Source organism: Leopardus geoffroyi, chromosome A1, assembly GCF_018350155.1.
Source record: "Leopardus geoffroyi isolate Oge1 chromosome A1, O.geoffroyi_Oge1_pat1.0, whole genome shotgun sequence".
Classification (NCBI taxonomy): domain Eukaryota; kingdom Metazoa; phylum Chordata; class Mammalia; order Carnivora; family Felidae; genus Leopardus; species Leopardus geoffroyi.
In genome coordinates, this window is record NC_059326.1 from 24,713,852 (window position 1) to 24,723,507 (window position 9,656).

Below are 9,656 nucleotides of genomic sequence, written 5' to 3' on the forward strand. Positions count from 1 at the left end.
TGCGAGCCAGTGTCCGCATGCAGAGATGACCTTGAGGGAGGCAGCTGTCTCCAGTTAGGGCCATTTCCAGTGAGGGCTACCTCCTCAGCTGTCAGCAGCTGAGGGAACAGTCCTTGGGCAGATCTGGGGGCGCTATAGCATCAGGCTCTCTCAGCCTCAGGTCCATGACTTAGTGGGGACTTCATAATCGCTTAGTTTCAACCTGCCTCATTTCTTGTCGGATGACTCTGGTTTCTGGGTTCAGACCACCTCTCTCCCCGGGATGGGGATGACCATCTGTACATATGTGAGCGAGCAAGACGGCCCCTTTGCTGATAGCTGTCCCCTCTGCTCATAGGGTGTAGAGCCTGCTTTCACAAGCGGTGTTTCCAGTCGTCTGGGTGCCCCGGTGTGCGAGGATCACAGCTAGGAGAAGACTTTTGGAAAGTTTACCCTCTGCGGCATCATGATGCCCCGAGCATTGTGAAAAAGACTCTTCAGTATGCCTCGTAACACCAATTTGTGTCTATTATCGATAACGTTGTTTTAGATTTTGAGTATTGTATATTAAGAAGGGCCGATATTACATATATTTAATGTTTTCAAAAGAATGTGGATTGTTTGTTATTAAGCATTAACTTGTTACTGGTGGTTTTGTTTACACACGTTCAGTGTTTTTGCTGCTACTGTTTTTTTTAAAGAGTTTTTCGGATACTTCCTAAATTGTATTTGAGTGGTTGTGTATACCTAATATCGGATCCTATTTTTTTTTTTATGAATTATCACTGACAAGACAGATGACTCCTTTCCTCTTCCTGTAAAGCTTGTCTTGTGAAATGGATTGGTACTTCCAATGAACAAAAGCACGACCCACAATCTATTTGCTCGGAAGTTTTTTCCGCCTTAAATGCCATTTTGTAATTGTATCAGTGTTACAAACTTGGCTTGTTCCAGGGTTCATATGGAGAGTGTACGTTGTTTCTGCATTTACATCTATTTCGAGATGAGCTTGAGTTGCTTAGCCGTGCCCGGAGGCCCTGCTTGACGCAGTCACCTCTACATGGCGCTCTCAGAAATGCACACCTTTGTTATCTCTCTTCCCCGCACCAAGTCAAGGGAGGCATGGATGAGTAGAACTTCACACCTGCCCTTTAGGATGTAGTCTCATACATATAACACTGAACATAAAGTGTTTGCAGAAAATACTGTAATAACATTAAAATACTAGTAATTACTAGTAAAATACTAGTAATAACATTAAAATCACAGACATCACCTTAAGAGGTTAAAGGAATCACTATGCTTTCTTGAGACATGGGAGTCTGTTTTTTTGTTTTACCTGCTACATTCTTTCTCCTACTTGAGAAGGGCCCTGGGCCTGGATTCCTTCCTGGAACATCTTCAGCCTGGAGCACAAGTGTCATATCCCCTGGGGTTCATGTGCCCTAACTAAACGTATTCAGGTGAACTTCTCAAACAGTACAGGCAGGCAATAGAGTGGTACTGGTCCTCCCCTAATCCCATCCAGTGCGTGCATGCGTGCGTGCGTGCGTGCGTGTGTGTGTGTGGTATTCAGTGGGATAATATCGAGCACATGAAAGCAATGAGTGTCTCCCACCAATCTGGTATCTTCTCCTTCTGCCACTTGTTTTCCCATCCCAGATGCATCCAGAGCTGTGCGCCCACTCATTATTTAAGCTAGGTCTCTTTTAAATAGAAACTTAGGTCCATGGGATGAGATAAACAAGGTCAAATTTAAAGCAGTGTTTTATTCCTGCCCATAGTTTATATTCCCTCTTGGGAGTCAAGGATCGGCATGGTATGTTAATACCACCTGTCTGTGAGATTCATGTCAGTATCTTCATTTCACAAGTAAGAAAACAGGCTGAGAGAAGAGGAACAACCCACAGGTAGTGCACGGGACAGCTGGAGTTGGCTCTCGAGTCTGCCTGCCTCCAAAGCCCGTGATCCTAGCCCCTACCTATGTGGTATCTTTTGGAGACAATACAAGCGAAAGAAACCAATTTCTAACTGGTAAGTGCAGTCCAAGCCTCAGTTCGTGGCATGGGGCTGAGTGCCTTCTCAGTCTCTTGCGTTGATTTGAGGAAGTTTCTGTGGCTTATGCATTGCTTGAATGGCTCTGTGTTCGGGCTGCTGTGTTTGTAAGGCACTGGTATGTGTATGTGTGGGAGACACATCTTTGATGTTGAGGAAGAGGGCACGGCAGCTGCCAGGAAGTGATGCTTTTGACTTTTTATTTTGAGGCATATCGAAGCAATATAAATAACCATTCTATGGGCTTGGCTGAGACGTGGTTCCTCCCCACGTGGTATTAGACGGGTTTTCCCCGCAAGGTGCCTGTTAGAACAAAGAAGCCACCTCCACGCACGGGCAGCAGTCTGCAGGGAAGTGATTCACTGTGAAATATGTTGCTTTTTAATGGGATTTACTCATTGTCCTAGTTTTTCCACGTAACTCTTCCCTGGCCGCCAGAAGGAAGATGAGGACTTGGTCTTTCTCATCAGGCTATCATCCGCCGTGTGAGGCCTTGAGTGGCAGTGCTGGGATCCCAGTGATTACTTTGGCCTTTACGCCATTGCTTGAAGAATTCCAGTAACGTGTCGCTTACAGTCGTGGCTCTCAGCTGCAGGCAGGGAGTTATACCAGGGGATGTGGAGCGAGGAGGGATGAGTCATCTCAAAGATGTCCTAGTGGGTTGGCTTGGGTGAGAGTTATTGGATCGATTCCCAGGTCTGCCGCTTTGTATTCGTGTGGCTTTGGGAGAGATACTTCGACGATCTGTGCCTCTGTTTGTAAAATGGGGGATGATAAATCTATACAGTTGATAGGAGGATTAGAAATGAAAATGAAGCACCCAGCAGAGGGCCTGGTACAAGCAATTATTAAGTGGTAATAATTAGATCTAGACAGATTAAATACTGAGTTATACCACCTATTTTCTGTGTACCTTTGTGGAAGTTACTCTGTATCTCAGTTTAGTCTGAGGATTAGAGCAATACCCACCCCCCCCACCCCCCCCCACCCCCCCCCGCAAAAAGCCACGTTGAAGTTCTCAGTCCAGGTACCTATGATGTGACCTTCTTTGGAAATGGGTGTTTGACGATGTAGTTAAGATGAGGTCCTCCTGGGTTAGGGGACCCTAATCTAATGATGGGTGTTCTTACGAGAAAAGGGAAGTTTGGACAGAGATAGACACACAGAAATCACAGGGAGAACGTCACGTGAAGGAGACATGGGGCCACGTGTCTGTAAGTCAAGGAACCCTGAGCACTGCCGGCAGCCGGCAGACCCTAGCAGGGAGGTGTGAAGCCGGTCCCCCCTCGCGGCCTCACGAAGGAACCAGCCCTACCCACACCTTGACTCTGAACGTCTAGCATCCAGAACCATGAGAAAATGAACGTCCGTTGTTTTAACCCACTTGGTTTGTGGTCATTTGTTGGCGCAGCGCTAGGAAACCGATGCACCAACGTTTGGCGTTGTTAGTAAGGCTAGATGGTGATTAAGTGGCACGCTTCCTGGTGCCAGAGAGGCATCATCCAATTCTGGACCTCTGACCTTCAGGCATCAAGACACAGAGAATGGACTCCGAAAGATAACAATGGCATGGAAACCGTACCATCTGTAGGTCGGTGGGCGTCTGGACAGACAGAGATCCCCAAACAGCGATGACGACCGAGCACTGCCTCCACCTTTCCTACTTCTGCTCTGGAGCTTTGGAGAGAACGGCCACCCTTAGGTGCCACGAGTTTGAAAGGTGCTAGTCTGAATCATGGTGGGGTGGGTGAGGGAAGTGGCTGTTACCTAAGGTTAAAAAGCAAATTAATCCGTCTTGATTTTCAGATTTAACATATGTTGGAATATACCTTCAGACAAATCTTGAGTGAGGCTTTGATTACGAGCCCCTCCTCTCCCCCTTGTCTGCCCGGGGCTAGAGGCGGATTGGGGCTCATTGCTGGCCACACTCATGGGCGTCTGTGTCTAACAGGGGACAGGTTCTAGTGGCCCTGCCCCATCCCAGTCCCCTGTGAGGGACCTCAGAGGGTGAGAGGGACTTGCGACATAAAAGGTCGTTGTGGTGTCCGAGGGAATAACTTTGGCTGTGGCCAAAACAGGTCACTTTTGTAGCCCTTTGCTGAAGATGCTAAGAGTGTCCGTCTAGAACAGGGCTCCAACTTCAGCTCAAGTCTGAGGCATCTCTGGGGTAACCGTCAGGCAAAGGAGAAGATCCATGTCGCTGTGGAGAAAGATCCATTGCAAAGGCCGCGAAGGAGATAAGCAGAGTATTTGTCAAAGTATGAACTGTAGCTACAGGCTGAGTGCCCACTGAAGAGGAAGTTGGCAGCACGGTCCGCAGCCCTGGGGGTGGGGAACACAGCGCAGACTCAGCGGTCAAGGTGCCCACAGTCGCCCCTAGGGAGGCCAGCAGGGGCAGGGCGACAGGTAAATAGCAGTCAGAGAGCAGGTGTAGTCAAAACACTGCAGGAGTGGCAGGATCCACTGGGGACACCACGAGCGCTCGTGGAGACTGATCCGGAAGGCTCAGGCAGACTCCACAGTGAACGGGAGGGTGGGAAGAGGCCCCAGGAGAGGAAGAGCAGCCCATAGACTTCTCTGAGGAAGGGCGAGTACACGAACACCAAACTGAGGGATTTACCTAAGGATGAAGCCAGAAAGGCTAGCAGGACCCAGAACGTGGAGCCTAGAGAACGTGAGACCAGTGGGCATGATGGGCTTTGGATTCTACAGGAGGCAGGGAAGCTTTGAAAGAATTTTTGAAACATTTATTCATTTTTGGGAGGCAGAGCACGAGTGGGGAAGGGGGGGAGAGAGAGAGGGAGACACAGAATCTGAAGCAGGCTCCAGGCTCCGAGCTGTCAGCACAGAGCCCGACGTGGGGCTTGAACTCACGGACCGCGAGATCGTGACCGGAGCCAAAGTCAGATGCTGACCCAACAGAGCGACCCAGGCACTCCCCCCCTCCTTTTTTTTTTAAGTTTATGTATTTATTTTGAGAGACACAGCATGTGTGTGCAAGTGGGGGGGGTGGTGCAGAGAGAGAGAGGGAGAGAGAGAGAATCCCAAGCAGGCTTCACACTGTCAGCACAGAGCGTAATGTAGGGCTTAAACTCATGAACCGTGAGATCACGACCTGAGCTGAGGTCAGATGCTTAATCGACTGAGCCCCTCAGGCGCCCCTGAGGGATTTTGAGAGAGAGAGGCTCACCACTGAACCTCCACATAGGAAGATAATTCTGGGTCCGGGTTGAGGATGGATGGGAGCCCAGGAATTGTCCGCCGACCAGCTGTCGTGATGACGTTCTGAACAAGGGCTTCCATGGAAGAAATGGGAAAGGGAAGATGCTTGAAGACGTGGGGAAGAACTGGGGTGAGGAGAACAAGGAATTCATCTCAGGCATAAAATTCGAAGGAACCCAAAAACTCAGGATTCAAGAAAGATCATCAATGGTTTAAAAACTTAACGTAGGGGCGCCTGGGTGGCGCAGTCGGTTGGGTGTCCGACTTCAGCCAGGTCACGATTTCACGGTCTGTGAGTTCGAGCCCCGCGTCGGGCTCTGGGCTGATGGCTCAGAGCCTGGAGCCTGTTCCGATTCTGTGTCTCCCTCTCTCTCTCTGCCCCTGCCCCGTTCATGCTCTGTCTCTCTCTGTCCCAAAAATAAACGTTGGGAAAAAAAAATTAAAAAAAAAAAAAAAAAAACTTAATGTAAAAAAATTCACAATGAACGAAATTCAACATTTCAGATAAAGACGGGATCCTGCCCTGCCCTGGCCCAAATGGGCCTCATGCATCTCCCGCGAACCCCAGCCATGGGAAGAACACAGGAGACACTGAGGCCACGGGCAATGTGTTGGAAACTGAGGAGTATGGGCAGGAGGTACAGGAGGAAGGCCTCTACTAACATTTACAGAGCCCGTGCCAGAAAGCAAACCTCAGGCCCACATACCAGATCGCTAACTACGTAAAAATTACACAAGATTCATTTTATCCTCCTACTGTGATGAATATGCCTTCATCAGGACCCAGGAAGGCAGGGTTGGATTCAAACTTGAGACTCCATGGGGCGCCTGGGTGGCACAGTCCGTTGAGCGTTTGACTCTTGGTTTCAGCTCAGGTCATGATCTCACAGTTGGCGAGTTCGAGCCCTGCATCAGGCTCTGAGCTGTCAGTGCAGAGCCTGCTTGGGATTCTCTCTCTCTCCCTCTCTCTCTGCCACTCCCCTGCTCATACTCTATAAATAAAACAAACAAACAAGCCTGAGACTCTTGGTGCTCTGGAGCATGATGGCTCAGAGCTAGCTGCGACCTGCCCTTTTTCTCATCCTGTCTCTGGCTTCATCCCGCAAGTTGCTGCTCCGAGCTCCTGGTGGGGACAGCATAGTTCACCTTCAGGAGACTGGTCCAAGGGAAAGGTCCTGACTGTCCTCTGTAGGTGGTCTGGGGCCACAAGGCAGGAAATTCTGGGGTGCCCAGAGCACCATCTGAAAGGAGGGGCGGGCCTTGGAAGGACATGTCCCCTGGGTCTTTGTTCCATCACCTGTGGGGAGGGACAGAGCCAGAGGAAGGCCACAGCGGGGCCTCGGGCTCCCAGATCTAAGGGCCCAGTGACCCCAGGCGGGGGGGGGGGGGGGTGCAGGAAGGGCAGCAGCGTGGAGGCAGGAACACAGCAAGACGAGGGTGAGGGGCGGCCCCGGCACGAGAGGTGAAGTGCAGAGGAAGGTACAGAATTTGTCTAAGCTCTATGGTCAATCTCGGATTTTTAGTCCTCTTGACGAGGAGAGCTGCCCCTAGTCAAGAGGAAGTGTAAGAGGCGGTTTTTCTGTTTTGTGCTGAGGTTTTCCAATTGTGTGCGCATTCTACCCGCCGCAGCCTCACTCATGAAAGCACTGTTTTAGTTTCCAGTGAAGTGGAAGGGAAACCCCCATTCCCCTTTTCACACCAGTTGGGGAATTGTTTATTCAGAGATAGAGATCCTTCAATGTTCGTTTTAAGGAAGCGTGCTCCTAAAGGATGTTGACAAATGAAACAGTGTCATTCTCGACTTCATCCCTTTTTGGAGACAACCGAGAAGGTTCGTGACCGAGGCTTTCCGTGCGTGGTGTTTGCTGATGTGAAACCAGCTGAGACCTGGTGCAGGACTGAAGGCCCAGCTCCTCCCTGACATGTCTGCAAGGTTCTTTCAGTAAGAAGAGGAACCTGGGGTGTGGAGGTGCTGCGTGGAAGCATTAGATCAGCAGACCTGGTGTCCAGAGTCAGGGGCCCGTGCACTATCTTTCCACTCACAGAGCTGTCCCATCACCTCCCCAGGCAAAGGTAGAGAAGCTTCTAATTGCCCACTTGGGACACGTCCCCTTCTGCCACCTCCCTACCCCTCTGACATTGATCTCATCCTCTGTCCCATCCACTTGAGCACACTTCAACATTAAAAACAAACGAATGAAGACCTTCGATAGGTCATTTATTGAGCAAGTACTATTGCCAGACACATAAAGATGCCTTTGGCGAAGGGCTTCACTATAGATCGGAACCCTTTCCCCTGTCCTCTGCTTACTATGGATTCCACAAGTGTCCAACAAGAACACACTGCCTTCCCACTGAAGGCGGAAGGCCCTGCAGGACAGCTTCTTTGTCACCATCCAACAGGAAATGGCTTATTAGTAGCTGGTAGACAATCTTTATTACATCACGTTAACAGATAATGGTCTCCATCCACCATGGGGCTGCAAGAAAACAAGAAGGAAGGTGTGTCTATGGCTTGTGGCGTATCCACCAACATCTGGCTTTCCTCTTCATGGGCACGCAGTTAAACTACGTGTCACCTGGGTGAGCCAATGTGGATTGAAGTACAAGTGGAGGCGATGTACAGTACTTCCAGTCTAGCCCTAAACGTCCTCCTTGGCTTTTCCCTCCCACGTTCCTCTCTGGCTGTCTGGAAGCAAAGGACTGCATGACGGAAGAGCCACACAATGGAAAAAGCCTAGCCCCCTGAGTGGTTGTTTGAAGGAGATCTACTCATAAGCATGGCATCTGCATTAGACTTGGCATGATTGAAACTGAACTTTTATTTTATTCAGTTACTGAGATTTGGTGATGCTTGTTACGGCAGCATAACGCAGTCTTCCCTGACTAATACAAGAAGCCCTGATGCCTGTTGCCAAGTGGATCAGCAGGTGGGGGACAGTTTCATCACACAGATGGCAAAAGCTATTCTACTACCTCTAAGTCACCCACTAGCCTCTAGTATCCCTTATATCAAAAAATAAATGAATAAACAGAAGGGAAAAATTTTTTGACTCACATTCATCTCCATTTTCACTTCCATGTTCTTTTTCACAGCCCCATTTTTGAAAGAAGAGTCTTTAATTTTTTTCTTTATTTCCACACCTCCTGTTTTCTAATCTACTTAATCAATAGAGTTTCTATTTCAACAATTCCACCCAAACTGTCAAGGTCACTAGTAATATCTTTGTTACCGAATTCAATAATCATGTCGTTGTTTTCATCTTAGTCTGTCCCTCAGGAGCATCCCTGTGTATATTTTTTTACAACTTTATTTTAACAATATGTAAAAATGGAAAATCACTAGACTAGAATTAAATTCACCACATTTATTTAATGGTGAATATCTCTGTAGAGTGAGATTAGAAAAAATTTCTTTTGTAAACTTTACCATATAGAATATGTATCATTTGGCAAATCACGTCTAGGGGCGCCTAAGTCAGTTAAGCATCTAACTTCGGCTCAGGTCATGATCTCATGGCTCGTGAGTTTGAGCCCTGCATCGGGCTCTGTGCTGACAGCTCGGAGCTTGGAGCCTGCTTCGGATTGTGTGTCTCTCTCTGCCCCTCCTCCACTTGTGCCCTCTCTCTCTCTCTCTCTCTCAAAAATAAACATTAAAGGGGCGCCTGGGTGGCGCAGTCGGTTAAGCGTCCGACTTCAGCCAGGTCACGATCTCGCGATCCGTGAGTTCGAGCCCTGCGTCAGGCTCTGGGCTGATGGCTCAGAGCCTGGAGCCTGTTTCCGATTCTGTGTCTCCCTCTCTCTCTGCCCCTCCCCCGTTCATGCTCTGTCTCTCTCTGTCCCAAAAATAAATAAACGTTGAAAAAAAAAAATTTTTTTTAAATAAATAAATAAATAAACATTAAAAAAAATCACATCTGCACTACAACCATGTTTCTGCCCCCCGCCACCCCCTAAGAATTTCCTTTACATCGGACAACTTGTCTTTGGAATGTGAGGGTGATTGGCCCATGGGCATGATGGGAATGCAAAGCGGAGGATTAAGGTGGGAAACCTACATCTGAAGGCTGGCTCAGATGCTTTCAAGTTGTGCGACATTGACCAGGGCCTTTCACTTCTCTGAGTCTTTTCTTCTCTATCTAGAAAGTGAGGTAGCACATCCACCTTGTGGGGTTGGTTTGGGCATCAAATAAGAGAATGTAAGTGAAAGCTGCTATAACGTAAAGGTCTATAGAGACGTAACTTAGAACACTACTCTCTTCTGACACCAAAGCTCGTAAGAAACTAACACTTGTGGTTTCTACTCTCAAAGCCCATGGAAATGACTATTGGCTTTCTGTGAGCTAACGTGACACTTTGACTATGCCCCGGCCAGCCTTCCAGGGTGCACACCACCTTCT

General features: G+C 48.6%; 1 protein-coding gene across 12 annotated transcripts in view; it reads left to right on the forward strand.

Annotated features, from left to right (window-relative positions):
• RUBCNL (rubicon like autophagy enhancer) overlaps positions 1 to 1,260 on the forward strand; it is a 38,942-nt gene extending 37,682 nt beyond the window's left edge. For 11 of the 12 annotated variants that reach the window (XM_045476410.1, XM_045476472.1, XM_045476490.1 and 8 more), the window contains one exon: positions 338 to 1,260. In XM_045476410.1, the coding sequence (XP_045332366.1) occupies positions 338 to 492 (155 nt within the window). In that variant the 3' untranslated portion in view covers positions 493 to 1,260. The remainder of the gene's footprint in view (positions 1 to 337) is intronic. The other variant, XM_045476500.1, reaches the window with a different exon arrangement.
• The last annotated feature ends 8,396 nt before the right edge of the window (positions 1,261 to 9,656 follow it).